This window comes from Sminthopsis crassicaudata, chromosome 2 (genome assembly GCF_048593235.1).
Source record: "Sminthopsis crassicaudata isolate SCR6 chromosome 2, ASM4859323v1, whole genome shotgun sequence".
Lineage (NCBI taxonomy): Eukaryota > Metazoa > Chordata > Mammalia > Dasyuromorphia > Dasyuridae > Sminthopsis > Sminthopsis crassicaudata.
Window position 1 is genome coordinate 383043682 of NC_133618.1, and position 17483 is coordinate 383061164.

At 32.0% G+C, this 17483-nt stretch overlaps 1 protein-coding gene across 3 annotated transcripts in view; it reads left to right on the forward strand.

Moving 5' to 3' along the window:
* The window catches only part of ATG2B (autophagy related 2B), a 117846-nt gene that overhangs the window by 83673 nt on the left and 16690 nt on the right, over positions 1 to 17483 (forward strand). For all 3 annotated transcript variants that reach the window (XM_074291361.1, XM_074291362.1, XM_074291363.1), the window contains 11 exons: positions 1063 to 1169; positions 1339 to 1431; positions 4679 to 4749; positions 5112 to 5188; positions 5465 to 5635; positions 7669 to 7810; positions 9322 to 9527; positions 11075 to 11301; positions 12479 to 12587; positions 16189 to 16383; positions 16997 to 17098. In XM_074291361.1, coding sequence (XP_074147462.1) covers positions 1063 to 1169; positions 1339 to 1431; positions 4679 to 4749; positions 5112 to 5188; positions 5465 to 5635; positions 7669 to 7810; positions 9322 to 9527; positions 11075 to 11301; positions 12479 to 12587; positions 16189 to 16383; positions 16997 to 17098 — 1500 coding nt within the window. The remainder of the gene's footprint in view (positions 1 to 1062; positions 1170 to 1338; positions 1432 to 4678; positions 4750 to 5111; positions 5189 to 5464; positions 5636 to 7668; positions 7811 to 9321; positions 9528 to 11074; positions 11302 to 12478; positions 12588 to 16188; positions 16384 to 16996; positions 17099 to 17483) is intronic.

Sequence of the window (17483 nt, forward strand, 5' to 3'; positions counted from 1 at the left end):
ATGGAGTCACAAAAAATTTTACATGACTGAAAAGACACCACAAGAATTAGGGCATTCAAATATCAGACTATTTAGAAAATTTTAATTTTCATGTCAAAAGAATTATTTTTTTGAGATGAATATATTTATGAAAAACTTCCTATAAATAGAATGTAGTGCCTTATGCTAGAGGTAGATCTAGAGAACTGTAAATTAAAATTTCACTTATTTTACTTGTTTCCTTAAATCAGATTTTAACAGTTCCTAAGTATTATTCTTTATTGTGATTAAGAGGAACTGTCTTTCAGTAGTTTTGATGGATTTGTGGATATGGGTCAGAAGGCTTAACCAGTTTTATTTTGCAGATAAATGCCTAGGGGTGACTGGTTAAGAGAAAATCATCAAACTGTGTTAGGAGAGGAGTTTGGAATTTCACTAAAAACTAAAATACATGTGAAATTAAAAGGATTATTTTTAATTCTAATGTTTTACAAATTAAAAAAAATATTCTGGAATTAACCTTAGCTTTACAAAGTTTAAGAAAACCAGTTTTGAGTAAAATCCTTAGTAATATGAAGTCACTTGAAATAGTTCTGAATCAAATATAGAACTATATTAAGATAAATTTATATATTCATATATATATATTTATATATATGCATGCACATATACATATGTATTTGTGTATGTTTGTATTTCACAGTTGATACTATGTGTGGCATCATAGCATGTAGAATATTCCTTTTAAATTCAATTATATTTGGCTTTAGAAATTATATACTTGTTGATTTTTCTCTTCAATATTACTATCCTTGTATTGTTCTCTGAAGTATACTGTGATATTTTTTATGATAGGGTGATAGAATTTTATAGTTGGAGCAATGGTGAATTAGAATTTTCTCTAATCTTTTCATTTTACAAGTGAGGAGTGGGACTAAAAGTAAAGTAACTTGTTTAGAGTCATACAGCTTATATAACAAACCTTGGACCAAGAATTTAGGCTCCTGATTATTAGTCAAGATGTAAAAAAGATCCTGTTTTTCTTCTAAATTAGCAAAATGTTTTATATCTTTGTATTTCTAGATTTTATATTTCATGAATATTTCTGATGAACCTGTTTTGGGATATAATCCTCCAGCTTCCTTTACAACTTTTCATGTTCATCTCTGGAGTTGTGCCCTTGATTATAGGTAAGTAAACATACGACAAAAAATATAAACTGTTTCATTATGTTATTTCTGAAGTTATATTAAGTCAGATGATTTGATCTGAGTTAAATTATGTTCAAAAAGTTTTATCAAGAGAACTTTGCTATTTCTTTGACACTTTTTTTTTTTTTTTTTTTTTTTTAAATTATAGGCCTCTTTATTTGCCAACAAGATCTCTTCTGACTGTAGAAACATTTAGTATTTCCAGTAGTGTTTCTTTGGATAAATCATCATCTACTCTCAGGTAACTATGGGAACTCCCTGTATGTTCTTTAATGTTTATTTTTTAAAAATAACTTCAAACATTTTTATTAATTTTTATACTAATAAAAGATCTATTATTAGGATAGTAATGAGTATTAGTTATAAAGTTATAAAGACAAGTCACTCCCTAAGAATATAAGTTGAAGAACAGGTTTTTAACCTCTATTGGAAGAGGGAATTTCCTTTCTGCATATTCTCATACCAATGAGACCACAAGTTTGCCTCAAATAATGAGTAAAACCATTCTTTAGTTCTAGTTATGCCATCTATTGCCTTAATTAAGCACTTTTAAAGAAAGATTTATTTTCTCAAGTCTTTTGTTCTCTTGGGAACATGCTAAAAATGTTTGCAAAAATTTCCTGCTTTTTGAACAATAACATTACCCCTTTCTATTTCAGTATTCCAAAGTGCCAAAAGTTCTTAATAAATTATTTGCACTAAGCAGAGTGTTCATTTAATAAATAAGCTTACTGTATTTGTAGAACATCCTTTGACATTATCCTTCATTCTCTCCTTTCTCATAATGTCTGGGTGTAAATCAAGTCAACAGAAATTTATTAAACAGCTTTATGTGAAGCATTGGGGATACAAACAAACGAAAGGTATAGTGCTTAAATTGCATTGGGGAAAACAGCATATAAAAAAATGGAATTGAAAAGCAAGGGACCTAGAGGGAAATTAATTATTTGTATGGGACTATGGTGATGAAATCCAGAGAATGAAGTATGGCTGGGAAGGGCTCATCCCCAAAGTGGAGGCTCTAGGAAGAACTTTCTGGTAGGAGAAGGAGAAAATTGAGGCATGGTGGTAAACTCAGAAAAAGAAGAAACCTACACTTCTATATGTGCCCTTGATCCCATTTCTTCCATTTTCTCCAGCAGATTGCAACAATAATCATACTGTTTCTCTAATCTTCAATCTAGCCTAACTACTGGTTTCTTCTTTAATTTCTTAAAGCATGCCCCTTGTTTTAATGTCTTACAATCTGCTCTTCCCCTATCCCTCCCTCTCCCCCCCCCCAAAAAAAAAAAAAAACTTCCCCAGATTCTACCATGCCCTCAGGGTATTCTGTGTCTGTTTTTCAGTCAAATTTCTGGAAAAAAAAAAACTACTTTCATTGTCTCACTTCCTCTCCTCACTCATTTCTTAACTCTATGCATTCTGGTTTCTGAATTTAATTGAAACTACTCTGTCTAAAGATAGTAATTTTTTGTTAAATAGCAAATTTTGGTGGGTTTGGGTTTTTTTCTTAAGTTCTTAACTTTTTCAACTTTTGCTGCATTTGATAGTATTGGTCTTTCCTCCTCTCTGGGCAGATGTATTCCCCTCTCTGGGTTTTCATGACACTATTTTCTCTAGGTTTTCCTCCTGACTGTCTTATTACTTTTTTTTCCATTGCTTTGCTGGCCATTATCCACATCACAACCCTTACTTGTGGATGTTGCCCAAAGTTCTTTTGTAGTCCCCCCACATTTTTTCCATCACTTTTGCTCTCAGCCATCTCAAGTCCAACCAAAATGATGAGGTGCAAATGATGAGGTTAGTGGTAGTGAAGAGGTACGAGAATTGGGGTGGGGAATCCCCTCTGGTCGGTGCAGGTTCACTGAAAGAATTCACAAACCCAAAAATCTGTATGGCAAAAGGGAATTTTATTGTTCACTAAGAAGGAAGCTTTATTAGTGAGCAGAACTCATTAGGAATTTGGCACTAAGAAGCCAGCTTTGCTAGGAAGACAGAATTTCATTTGGTGAAGTCACCAACTCCTAAGCTTTCAATGATCACCTCTATACAGATGAATCTCAGTTCAACCTCTCTAGCTCTAACATCTCTTCCAACCTCCAGTCTCATAGTATCAACTGCCTAATGGACATCTCAGATTGGATGCCCTACTGACATCTTAAAACTTGAAATGAATAAAACCAAACTCATTATCTTTTCTTAGTGGATAAAAAGTTCGTGTTAGGGAAACAACAAAGGTTAACACTAAGAAGAGAATATCTTCACAGTGAGCAAAAGTCCTGGCAGGCAGCCCTGCCAAGAAGAGAGCTTCCTTGGCAAAGTAAATTCCTGTTTTGGACTTCTGCAAAGATTTGAGGTTCAGAGTTGTCTCTTATTAGCCGGCTGAAGTGTGGGCTTGCATTCAAAATTGAATGAGATTTCTTCAATGTTGTCAATATCCGGGGCTTAGATCTCTAATAGAAAAGAGATCACTTATCTTCTGAGTTCAGCTACTGAGAGTGGTCCCAGACTAATCTTCAACTCAATAGAGGGTTCGCTCATATGTCTGGCCAGATCTCCAACTGAATGAGACTACTTTTCTGGGAAAGGTATGCTTTTCCCAGGGGAGAGTCTGAGACCCTGAATCACCCCTCTTTTACAGATTAAAGAGGGAACAATTTCAGGGTTCACTCCCATCAAGTAAATTTCATTGAAAGCAAATAGCATTGTAGGAATAGGAACAGACAAAGTGATAAATATTTTTTTTTTTTTTTTTTTTTTGGAGGCTGGGGTTAAGTGACTTGCCCAGGGTCACACAGCTAGGAGGTGTTAAGTGTCTGAGACCAGATTTGAACTCGGGTCCTCCTGAATTCAGGGCTGGTGCTCTATCCACTGCGCCACCTAGCTGCCCCCCAAAGTGATAAATATTAAAGATGTTGCTGCAGAGTTAGAATCAGCTGTACTTCGTTGCATGTGAGAAGTAAGGGAGAATGAAGAGTTGGATAAACTCTGCAAAAGTGTCAAAAATAGGATTAATTTTGAGGTGAAAGGGACTTGAAATTTAGGTGTATAAATCTTCACATTCTTTCTAATAATTAGGTTTAAATAAATATTAATTGATATTTACAAATATGAAATTGATGTGCTTTTAGTTTTGATTACATCAAGAGGACAATGGATTTAAAATGTGTTTCTTATTTAGGCAGCTAGGTGGCTCCATGAGTGCTGGACTTGCAGCCAGGAAATCTTTAATTAAAATCCTGTCTGGAATAAGAATTAACTTTGTGACCCTGATCGCTTAACTTCTTTCATACTTTTTCCTCATCTGTAAATTGAGGATAATAATTTCCCCGTGTTCTTGTGAGAATCAGTAATATTTCATATATAAAGCACTTTGCAAACCTATAAAGCCCTAACTATATAAATAATAGCAATAATGATTATAATTATTGTATCCTTTATTGGTTGTCATTATAAATTTGATTTTGGAAATTTTATTTTTTCTCCAGAATTATCTTGGATGAAGCTGCTTTACATTTGTCTGATAAATGTAATACTGTGACTGTAAACTTGAATAGAGGTAAGACGTCAATAAATAAAAAATCCATAGTGAGTACATTTAGATGTAGAAGGTCACTTCTCTTATGATAGGAGTTGTGAACAACATATACTTAAAAGAAATACTTTGGAGATTTAGTCTACTTACAACTTCAATGAGAAGACAGATTGAAAGAGATTTGTGTCTTGCTGTTTATATTCAAAACATATGTAATTCAAGGATAAAGTATTTACCTTTAAAAATGCAATGGTATGAGTACTCTCTAGCCAGAAACTGCAATTCCTTTACGTTACCTAAATCCTTATAGTTTTTCCTTAAATGAAATTTTCATAAATGTTGATAGTGTATTAACAAGAAACATTTTTTATTTTTTAAAATTTTAGATTATGTCCGTGTAATGGACATGGGCCTTTTGGAATTAACTATCACAGCAATAAAGTCTGATTCTGATGGGGAACAAGTAAGTTACTAAAATAGATAAAATAAATAAAAGTTTTTATTAAACCAATAATTGCTTTAAGAATTGTTTTATGACCTGCTTCATTTGGGTACAAATAAATGAATGTTTCAGGATAATTTCTAAATTAAAAATGAATATGTAATTTTTCAGAATTATGGTATGGCAGTTTGTTACATTTAATACTATTTAATATAAATGTATGCTATATTTTCTTACTGGTGATAGATATAATTCATCTTTTTTTTTTTTTTTTTTTTCCTTTTCATTCTTGTTCAGACTCGGCCTCGCTTTGAGCTTCACTGTTCTAGCGATGTTATTCACATTAGAACATGCTCTGATTCTTGTGCTGCCCTAATGAATCTTATACAGTACATTGCAAGTTATGGTGATTTACATGCACCCAGTAAAACAGAAGTTAAACCTGCAACTATTCAAAAGAAAACAAAGGTACAGAATGGAAAAGTGTCACTCAATTCTTTCTTTGTAATAGTGTGAAGTAGCTCTTTTGTTGAGCAGCTTTAGGTGTGAAGGGAACTTGGAGAAGGTCCTAAGTACTTGTGATATATACATTTTCCTATTTGTTGGACATGCCTCATTTGAGGTTATTTTTTCCTTCAATATTAACTTTTAGTATTTGCAATTTTTAAGTGCATTTTTTCACATGTAAAAGTGGCTTTGAAATGTATAAAGTATTGGGAAAATGCAAAATCTTATTTTGTTTCTGTTATTTGACTTACTAATCATAGTCCACTTAGACTTTCCTCATATTTTTGACATTTCTCATTTATTAGTAGTCTTTCAGGCTTTTAAAAAACTAGATTCTTATAGTTTTGATATTATGTCAAGCTAGTTCCTTAATAGTAAAGATCTCTTTATATACTGCCCTTTCCATAATTTAGAATTTGACATTTATCTCTGTATAAGCTCTAAAATATAACTTGTGCTCCTTAAATGATTTTGTTTATTTCTTCCAGGATTCTGATGCAAATTAGTATAGATGTGAATATCTTTCTATAATCTAAATGCATATCATTATGATTGAAATATTTAGATTAAGAAGAAATGAGAAAAGCTACTTAATTTCTTAGTATTTCTTCTTCCTCTACATATATTTGCTATTCTTCCCCAATGTCAATTCACTGTTTCAGTTTTAAAATGATGGACAAATAAATTTACTTGACAATAAAATTACTTTTATTTGCTAATGGTGTTAAAAATAGTATTCTTAGTTGAATATTACCTTCCTCCTCATTTTCATGCCCTCCTTCTCATTTCCAATTTGTTGCCAAATTTTGTTAATTTACCTTTAAAACATCCCATATATGCCCTTTTCTCTTCTTTAATATTGTCATTACTCTTGTATAGATCTTTATTCCATATACAGACTTGGGACATTTTCACAGGTTATACTTCTATATCTGAGATTCTTTTTGTTCTCATCCCTGCTTCCGGCTTTGTTTCCTGTCAGTCCCAGATAAAATTCCACTTACAAGAAGTCTTAGATTCTGATCCCCCTCTATGGCAGTCCCATCCCTTTGTTGCTTTTTGTATGAGAGAGCTTGGGATCAGTGAAAAGACTATAATTTCTTAGATATAACCTAAGTTCTCTGATTCTGAATCTAATATTCTTTTTACTGTACCATATTGCCTATATAAACTTTTCTTATTGCTTATAACTAGATATAGTTTTATGTTTTTTATAAACATTTTAGGCCATGGATTAGTCTCCTTTTCTGTTTTTTCTCTCCTGTTATTTCTGGAAATCTATTCCTGTTCTTACATTTTAGCTTCTTTACATACTGTCTCTGTGCTTATCCATAGGTTTTTTTTTTTTTTTTTTCTTTCCTTTATATGTTTCAGTTTAATGGCTGCTTGTAACTCTAAAGATGTTTTAACCGTTTAGTCCCTTGCTGAGAGACTATATTTTAAGCTGTGAACCAGAAATTCAAATTTTCTTAACTAGTTACCATCTTTTATCTATTTAGTTTTCTTCCTGCCTTTTAAAATCTTAAATCCTTGCAATTTGCTTAGCAACAGTGATTAAAACACCAATGTTTCTATGATCTTCTATTACCTGCCTAATATTTCATAATTGTTAAGCAGTGTTTTCTAAAGTTTTTCTGACAGTATCAATTCTTCCTTCATGAATTACTAGAAATGAGTTTTGTCAGATTTTATTATTTTTTTTGTTTGTTTGTTTGTTTTAATGGAAGTTCTCCTTTAATTCCTAGAAGCCTCAGAAAGATAGTAGACCACTTTTTAATATCAGACTAACAAATAGCAACTTCATATCCCTCACCATGAAATCCCCAACCACCCACTACTAATGTCTTTTTTTTCTGACCCTTAATTCTGGATTCTCTCACGTTGATATTTTATAATATTGCCATGCAAGAAATCTAAAAAAACTGCTTTTACGTCTAGGTACTTAATTGAGAGAGTTTTTGTGAATTTCACTTAATTTTGTTGTTGTTATATAGGTGGATACCACTAGTTGGCCATCTTCAAGAGGTCTAGTACTTCCTGAAGCTGATCAACAAATCTTGAGAGAATTGATGAGTGATGCCATGGAGGAAATTGATATACAGCAAGCTGCTTCTCCCATAAAGCCACAATCTAATGGTAAGTTATAAACTTTATCTTTGTCAGCACTGATGCTGTAATTCAATTTTTCTATTATATATTTCTATTTTTCAAAATCCAGTTTACTTTGGAGCATAAATTTCAGTTAAAATTTTTTTTTTTTTTTAATCATTTAATTATTTAGCATTCAATCACATCTTATACAGCCATTCTAGTATCTTCTGGGAGATAGAGAGGAGACATGGGATATGATCATTGTGCTCAGAAAACTGAATGTAATGGGCATGAAATGGGTATGATTCAGGAATTAGATTCACGTACCTGCAATATGAGTAGGACAAAACAGTTTGCTGTTAAATACTAAATTTTGTGGCATAGAAATAAGTTCAAAAATTATGGTCAAAGAAATTTTCATGGAGATGGTGAAACTTAAGTTTTACCTTAAATGATAGTTAACATTTAAATAGGCAGAATGACAATGCCAGTTTAGGAAAAAAGTATAAGGATACTCAGAATGAGAATAAAATAATATCCTTAATTCAATTCATTAAACATTTAATTTAAATGCATGCAATGTTAAAAGTAGTATAGTGCAAGCAAGGAATATGAACATTTAAAATAATTTAAGAGTTGCCAAAAGTAATTTGGAGAATCTAAGAGTTGATATATCCATGTACACACAAGTGCACAATTCTTCCATCATTACTACATTATTATTCATGAATAATGATAATGTTCCTAATTAAAAAAAAAACATAAATTGTTTTTGGTAAGTATAATTGACATGTATACATATATCACATGTGCATATTATTAAATTTTTATTATATATTTTAATATATTATAATTATAATTTATGACAGTTGAGAAAAAAATTAAATAAAAATACGCAGTAGAGGACAAAAACCTTACTCCAAATGCCTAAACTATAACAGTTTTATAGAAAAGATGTTTGTTTTAAATGTTCTGTTCAATAAACCTCTTAAAGCTTAAATATTCCCTACATTTTTTTTTTTTTCTGTGATGTTCCTTGAATTTATCATTCTTTAAATCTAATTCAGTGGATTTGGGGAAAAACCAGAAAAAACATTTTATCATTTTATAAGATTTTATCAGCCTCACTTTTGAAATTTGGATCTTGAATTTCAGTATGCTCCTTCTGTTTTAAGATTTCTGCATATGTATTGTTAAGTAAAAATGCTTTTATGTCATGCCATAGAATTTTAAAACGGGGGTCCTTAAAAAGAGGGTATCTTTCTCCTTTTTTAGATATAATTAAGCTTTAGGAAAATTACATGAGGGATACATTTATAGCTAATTATTAACAAAGTTGGGACTGGAAATTAGGTCTTTTGACTTCCAGCTGTGCTTTTCATCATATCATGTTGAATTTTCCATAAAGAATATGAATTGGTTTGTGAATAATATACCTATAACTAATTTTTGAAAACATGTTATTTCTAAATTTTAAAAGGATTTATTTGTTGAAAATTTCTCCTCTTAGAGACTGATAAGTGTTTTCTAATAGAAGACAGTTTCTTTCCATTTAGGTATTTTGGATGAAAAATCAAAAGCACAGGAACCATCATCGTGCTCAGATCTCTTCCTGTTCCCAGATGAAAGTGGGAATATCTCTCAGGAGCCTAGTCCCAGCTATGCCTCATGCACTCAACACTTGATTAATGATGCAATGATAGATGTACCTTCAGAAAATGATGACTTTTGTATTCTTTTTGCACCTAAAGTAACCATTCATGTAAGAAATTATTAATATTTATAATTTTAGGGATATGTGATTTCATTGAAGTTGGTATACTTTCACTAATGCAGATCATTATGTTAGCTAAAGTAGGTAGTCTCTGAGAGTTGTAGCTGAAGATTTCATGACCTTGCCACTAATTTGGATGATGAATTCCTCTGACCATAGATTGGTCCTTGGATAACAGAAACTTCGTCTGTTACTTGGTCTGTATTCAGTGTTACTCACTTTTTTAACTTCAAGAGATCGTTCCAGGTTCATTCCTTTGTCATGATGAGATACTGGAGAAGAACATTTGTGGAAAATTAAAATGTTTAAGAGTTAAAATAAGGAGCACAAAATAGAGTGAAGGCCTTTAGAAGTTAATTCCTTAAAAAGCCCATTTCCAATTCTGAATTTGAATTTATTTAAATGTTTGTGAGTTTTTTTTTTTAAATGTAATTTTGTAACTTACTTAAATCCAAGCAGTAGTATTTATAGTATTCTTTATTTGCCGGTAGTTCCGGCAAGCTATGTGTGACAATAGAATATAGAAGGTGTACAATGTAGCCTCTCCAATACTTTGGTGAGGGGAAAATAACAATGTTCAGCAGGATGGTTAATGACATCTTTAAAAAATAAATTTGGAACATATCCATCAATAATAACTCTAGGTGGGTTTTTTGTCTTTGTTTTATGCACTTTATTTTAGAAATTGTCCTATTCTTTTCTAATCTTAATTCTGAGTGTTAATCTTTTGATTTTATACTCCATGTCATAGAATCACAAAAAACTGAATGATAGTGATGTTTCTGCATAGGTACACAGAGGTTTTATAGAATTATAGAATTTAGATTAGGAACAGATTTAAGGATAACTTGATTTAGTCCTTTACTTTTGTAGAAAAGGAAACCAAGGTATATAGTGTTAATGTACCTCATTTAAGGTTAGCAAGCAAGAAGACTTCAATTTTTTAAACTCAATTTCAAGCACTTGGTGATTTTGTGACCTTGGCAAGTCAGTTCACCTCTGCTTCAGTTTCCAAAATGAGAATAATAATAGAATCTACCTGTCAGGGTTGTTGTGAGATCAAATGAGATAATATTTGCAAAAAAATGCTTAGCACGGTGCCTGGTACATGATAGATGCTATATTATGTGCATATTATGCTATATTCCCTTGCTTATTTCCTTCTGAGTATATATCTTCTTCTATTTTCTTGCAATAAATATTTTAAAAGAGGAAAAGAATCAGTATGTCAAAAACAGCTGACATTGCCTGTCTTAATAGTAATTTGTACCTACCCAGTGATAAATATGTTACAAAAGTCAGATGAGGCAGGATAATAAAAATGCATGTTTTTTGTGGAGTGACTTAAATATAAGATTCAAAAATATTTATTATAGAGCCCATTTCAAAGAAAAGTTCTCTTTTCCCTCCTTCCCTTTGGATTTAAAAGAGTAGAAGGACTGCTACTGATTATATGAGAGAATTCTTATAGAGCATGTTTATGGGAATATTAAATAAATGATTTCAATAATTGTGATTTTTTTTCCCCCCCTTAGGAGAAAGAAGAAGAGCCAATAGTGAAAACAATGGTTGATGATAGTATCGTAATAATAGAAAATCATTTTAGTCTGCCTGTTAAAAAAACAGATACTAGCAAAGCCCCATTACACTTCCCTACTCCTATTATACGATATGTTGTTAAGGAAGTCTCTCTTGTTTGGCATCTCTATGGAGGAAAGGATTTTGGAACAATACTTCCTACATCTCCAGCTAAAAGTTATGTGTAAGTTAGTTTCTGTTTTTTCTCCATAGGTATTTCTGTCGATTAATTTTATAGAGAATAAAAATATTGTGAAAATGTTCTGTCTAGGTTTTATGTTTTTTTTTTCCCCTAGTCTCCTCAACCCTCAATTTCTTTTCTTTTCTTTTTTTTTTTTTTTAATAGTTTTTATTTTCCAGATATATGCATGAGTAATTTTACAACATTGACAATTGCCAAACTTTTTGTTCTAATTTTCCCCTCCTTCTCCCCCCACCGATGGCAGGTTGACCAATACATGTCAAATATGTTAAAGTATAAATTAAATACAATATATGTACCAAACAGTTGTTTTGCTGTACAAAAAGAATTGGACTTTGAAATAGTGTGCAATTAGCCTGTAAAGGAAATCCAAAATGCAGGCGGACAAAAATAGAGGGATTGAGAATTCTATGTAGTGGTTCATAGTTATCTCCCAGAGTTCTTTCGCTGTCAGCCCTCAATTTCTCACTAATTTTTGAGTGATGACTTATAATGTTGCTAAAGTTAATAGTTATATACTTCTCCTTATGTTCTGAATTTAAGTAATTTACACTGACATAAAGTAGAAATTGGATGCTGAAATATTTCAATTACAGACAGGGAATTGAGGCTGTTATGTATCATAGCAAAGTGAGAGTACTTTGGTGTTCTACTTTAAAAAGAAGTGGTAATATATAGTATTTGACTTTGTACCGTCAGGAGGATTTTCATCTTTGAAACTAGACTACTGCATCCAGTTAGAGGTAGACTGTATAGTCAGCATGTGAAAGAAGAAAAGTCTGGGTGATCTGGGACTCTGGTTATCAGTGTGATCCCAATATTATCATAGACTCCTAGAATTCTATGTCAGTATTGAATTATTTGTGGGGATTTATAAGTCTCACTGAAAAACTTATAGTATTATACTTTTGTAGTTTGTTACATTGCTGATTAATAGTAAAATGCATACAGTTAGTGTCCGTCAAGCATACAATTTAGGTAAGTGCTTTAATTTATATTTAAGTATTCTATTTTGTCTTTGGAACTCATATATGTGTGTGATTTATTCTTATGTGATCTGACTGATTTGTCTCTTTTTAAAAAAATATTTTTGTGATAGCATTGTTTTATTTGAAATATTGCTTTCTTTAAGATATATTTTTTTAAATTTTACTTGTAGTAGTCCACACAGTTCCCCTTCTCATACACCCACGAGACATGGACGTAGCATGACATGTGGAGGAAAAGGAAGGAATTTTGACTTTTTAATGGAAATACAGTTGAGTAAGGTGAGATAACATTTTGAAAGAGAACTTTGACTTTTTAGTTGAACCTGGTTTTCATACAAATAAAGGGCAAATCTTGTATGCTTGGAAGTGTGCAGCTTACCCTTGTTGGTGGATGGAGTTGGCCTCTTGTCAGGTACTTCAGTGGATCTGAGTTGTCAAGATTTACTATAGCAGAGGGGTACAATATAAGACACATGGGCCACTTCAGAATAGAGCTAAATAAAAATATAGTATGACATGGAGAATATTACTTTGTGGTTTTATAAATCTATATGTGACCTACATAGTCTATTTGAATTTGATACCACTACTCTGTAGTGTGTATGATCCCTGTTTACTTAACTTCCATAGCCCAGGCTTTCTTCTTCTCTTATCTGGATGTTGCAGCCTCTTAATTAGATTTGCCTTTTAATAGGCTTTAAGGTTCTCCCTCTCTTAAGCCAAATGTTATAATATTCTTATTAACTCAGAAGTCTAACCATGTTATCATCCTACTTTGGATCCTTCAGTGATTCCTGATTGATTATGAGATAAAATATAAACTTTTCAACTTCTCATTTCAGGCCAATCTCACTTCATGTCTTATTTATCCAGGCTTATTACACATCTTTTCTTTATTCAGGGAAGTCAAATTGACCTACTTGATATAATATTACATCACTGCTTTCCATGTCCTTATGTAAAATTGTTTGTCTCATCTACTAAGAATCTTAGCATTCTTAGCTGTCAAGACTCAATTTGTGGGCATCCTTTTACCAGAAATTCTCCCTGATAGTTCTTCCACTCCCTAAGTTATCACTCTCTCTACTGTGACAGTTTTATATTTATATTGAGTCACAGGACTGTAGGTATAAAGATGGAAGGAAGTTCAGGGTAACAGATGTAATCAACCCAGGAAGACGTCTTCTGACTTCTGACTTATTATTTATTAATATTTTCTTACTACCTTTCCAATAGAATAAAAGCAGTTAGAGGGTGAGAACTATCTTTTTTTTTTTTTTTTAAATCTTGTTAATCCTAGTAGTAGTGCCTACTTAATAAATATTTAATTGGATTGAATTAGATTAAATTAAATACAGTGAATCTTTTTTTGTCATGTATGTGGGTTACTCTCTCCACTGATAAAAGCTAGAATTTACCTATACTTTTTCATAGTGTATTTTTCTTGTTCACCATTTCAGAAAATCTCTGAGAATCTACTAAGTACTCCACTAAATCTTTTTGATCTTTGTGGGTACCAGTGCAACAGATAAGCTGTTTTTTATTCTTCACTTAACACAAAGGTCGTTGTTGAAAATAGTCTTCAGTTCTCTTTATATATACTATGTGGTAATACATGATCTTTCAGAATATTAGCAGCTTCTATAGCTTCATATACTGAGGTTAAATGTTGGACTCATTACTTAATGTACACAGTTGTACTGTGGAGACTGGAAAGATGGATAAGATATATCCCTGCCCTCAATGAGCATTTAGGCTACTAAAAAAGATAAGATAGGGCATTAATACAAATTGCAATATTATAAGTGTAAGGAAAAATTATGAAAAAAAAATGCCATATATAGAATCTTGAGGAAAGAGTCAAGTTAAAGACCTGGGATGGGAAGAGGAAGAAAAGCCAGTGAAGAATATAAAAGAGAATGTTTGGAGAGAGAGGTAGAAAAGGATGAAAATTTGATATCACGGATTCTGAGATTATTAAGGAATGAGTGATTAACAGTAGGATGTTATAGAAAGGTCAACAAGGTTTAAAAACCTTTGAAAAAACTTTCAGATTAGGCAAGAAACTCATTGGTGAATTTAAGGTACAGTTTTAATAGAACTTAAGATACAATTTTAATAGAACAGAAATAACGGAATCTAAATTACATTGGGTTGAAGACTACATTGTTCAGTGAAGAGGTTAAGGCAGTAAATATAGACTGTTCTAGAAATTCGGCAGTAAAGGAAAGGAAAAACACGAGATAATAACCCTCCCCCCCAGGCTGGGGTTAAGTGACTTGCCCAAGGTCACACAGTTAGGAAGTGTTAAGTGTCTGAGACCAGATTTGAACTCCGGTCCTCCTGAATTCAGGGCTGGTGCTCTATCCACTGCGCCACCTAGCTGCCCCTGAGATAATAACTTGACAGATAAATTAATAGAGGGGAAAGAGAGAAATCAGAAATGCCAATGGAGACTAGAGTTGATTAATGGTACAATTTACTCAGATGGGACGGAGGGAGGAGTTAGCATTTGGAAGGAGTATGGTCATCTTATATTTGGTAAAAGGAGGGAAGAAGTGTAGATCACAGGTAAACATATAAAAAGTTTTCTGAGATGTGGAAGAAGGGAGATTAAAAAAAAAACCACATGCTTAATGAATTCTTAGTAATATTATCTCACCTGAGAGATAATATTAAGATATAAAAATTGGGGAAAAGATTCTTGGAACGGTTGTGGTGTATTAAGGATTTGAGAAGAAATAAAATTTTTAGCGGTGTGTGTTAACTCTTTTAGTTAATAGTTCTTTTCCATAGCTTTTAAAATAATATATTAGTGAAAGTTTCTTCCAATATCCCAGGATTGGAATCTTGGCATTATCCTCAATTCCTTTTACTGTGTCATCATACATATGTAATCAGTTGCTAAATGTTGTTCTTTTTACCCTAAGAGATCTTTCACATATAACTTCTGCTTTACATAGCTATCTGTTATCTAAGTTTAGGCACTCATCAGTTCTAACCTAACCTATCATGTCTGCCCTCTTCAAGTCTCCTCCCTTCTGATCCAGCTTCCACATACCTATACCAAAATGATTTTCCTTTATCTGACTAAGCCATGCCTTTACTTATTAAACTGAATTGGTTTTCTTTTTTTGTACTTTATCTTCGCAGCTTCCTTCTGCATGGTATGTCCAGCCAAACTAACTTGTCCCTTTGTTCCTCACATTAACTTCTTTTCCCATCTCCATGCTTTTGCATTGGCTTTCCCAATGGCAGGAATCCACTATCTCTTAGCGTGTGCTTTATATGATGCCTCACTTCCTTTAAGATGTATCTCAAGCATTGACTCTACACAAAGCCTTTCCTGATACTTCCCAATTACCTTTTATCTAACTACTTCATCTTTATTTTGTCTATATGTTTATGTTATTACTCCCAGGAGATTGTAAGCTCCTTGAGAACAGAAATTGTTTCCATTTTTTCTTTGGATCCTTATAGCCTTCTATATAGTGCCTGCTCTTTAATAAATATTTATTTTAGTTTTAGTTTACAGTATGAGAAACTGAATTATTCTGAATTATGCTTATTTATGTTTCTTATGTAGGCAATTATATTTCTTGGATTTGTTCATTACTTACTAGTATTAACTTGTTTTTAAGCAACTTTTTGAAATGGTAAACATTTATTTTTCCTATACATGTTGTAAATGAGATGAAACTAAATGACTCTACAAATAAGCAGTGCTATAGTGCTCATTCTTCCTTAACTAAATAAGATTATACACACACCAAACAGAAACGATGTTGAATTTTAGAGTGTGAACCTAGTTGACTGAATGAACATGTAATAATTGCTCTGTGTTCCTATCAGATGTTATCCATTTTATTTTAATGTGAAGGTGAAGTTTCAGCATGAAGTATATCCACCAAGCAAACCAGATTGTGAATCCAGCCTTTTAGAACATCCAGTGTCACGCCAGGTGTTTATTGTTCAGGATTTGGAGATTCGTGATCGCCTGGCTACATCACAAATGAACAAATTTTTATATCTTTACTGTAGTAAGGAGATGCCTAGAAAAGCCCATTCTAACATGGTAAGGTCTTACTATTTTTCAGTTGTTTGTTAGTTTCAGTAAATAGACAATAGGAAAATACTTTTGTTAGATCAAGCTGTATAGTACTTGTTGAAGCCTTATCAAGGCATAAGAGTTGACTCTGTGTTCATGAAGATTAAACAGACAAGTGTAAATTTTGCCGGTATCTACCAAATTATAATGGCCTTGAGAACTCAGTTTGGAATATTCTTTGTGTGCCATCTGAAACCCAGTGTAGCAAAGTACAGGGATTTGTCACCAGAATGTTGACATGGGAATTTTGATATGAAGAGCATTTTGAAATATTCTTAGATCTGTTTTTTTGGCATATTTTTTCATCAATGTGGTAACAATAGAAAAAACTAATGTTTCTGCTGACCTACAAAACCTTCATTGTTTTTGGTTTTATTTTGGTCTGATAGCTAAGACTTTTTTTTTTTTTTTTTTTTTTTTAAGAAAGTTAAAAGGTTTGTTTCTTTTCCATTTTAGGAGAGAATGTGAATTGAATTTGTGGAGGGAGCAGTCAATTTTTATCAAAATTAGGGCAAAAATAATTTGGTGATACAGTTCTAATTTTTGATTAAAAATTAAATTTTTCTCATTTGTCTTCTAGTTAACAATTAAAGCATTACATGTACGTCCAGAATCTGGAAGAGCACCACAAGAATGCTGTTTAAGAGTGTCGTTAATGCCACTTCGACTCAATATTGACCAGGTTTGTATTTTTAAACTATAATGTGGATTTTAATTTTAAAATATAAAAAAATTTAAATACAGTATATTTTTAAAAACTCATATGTGGCCTTTATACTTCTTATCCTCAAATACATGCCATTTTTTGCACTTAAGCTTTTAACAGATAAAGAAACTTGGTTTCTTAGACTCATTCAACAAACATTTGTTAAGCAAAGCTTGTGTTTTTGATATCCATAAGCCTGAAACAGAAGATTCTGTATTTATAGCTTATTACTTGGGATGATGTAGAAAAACAGATGTCATGTTATGTTCATTAGAAATTTTGCAAAAAAAATTATGGCAGGTCAGAATGCAAAAATAATTGCATATTTGTCAGTGCCTTTGTAAAGTAACAAAACTTTATT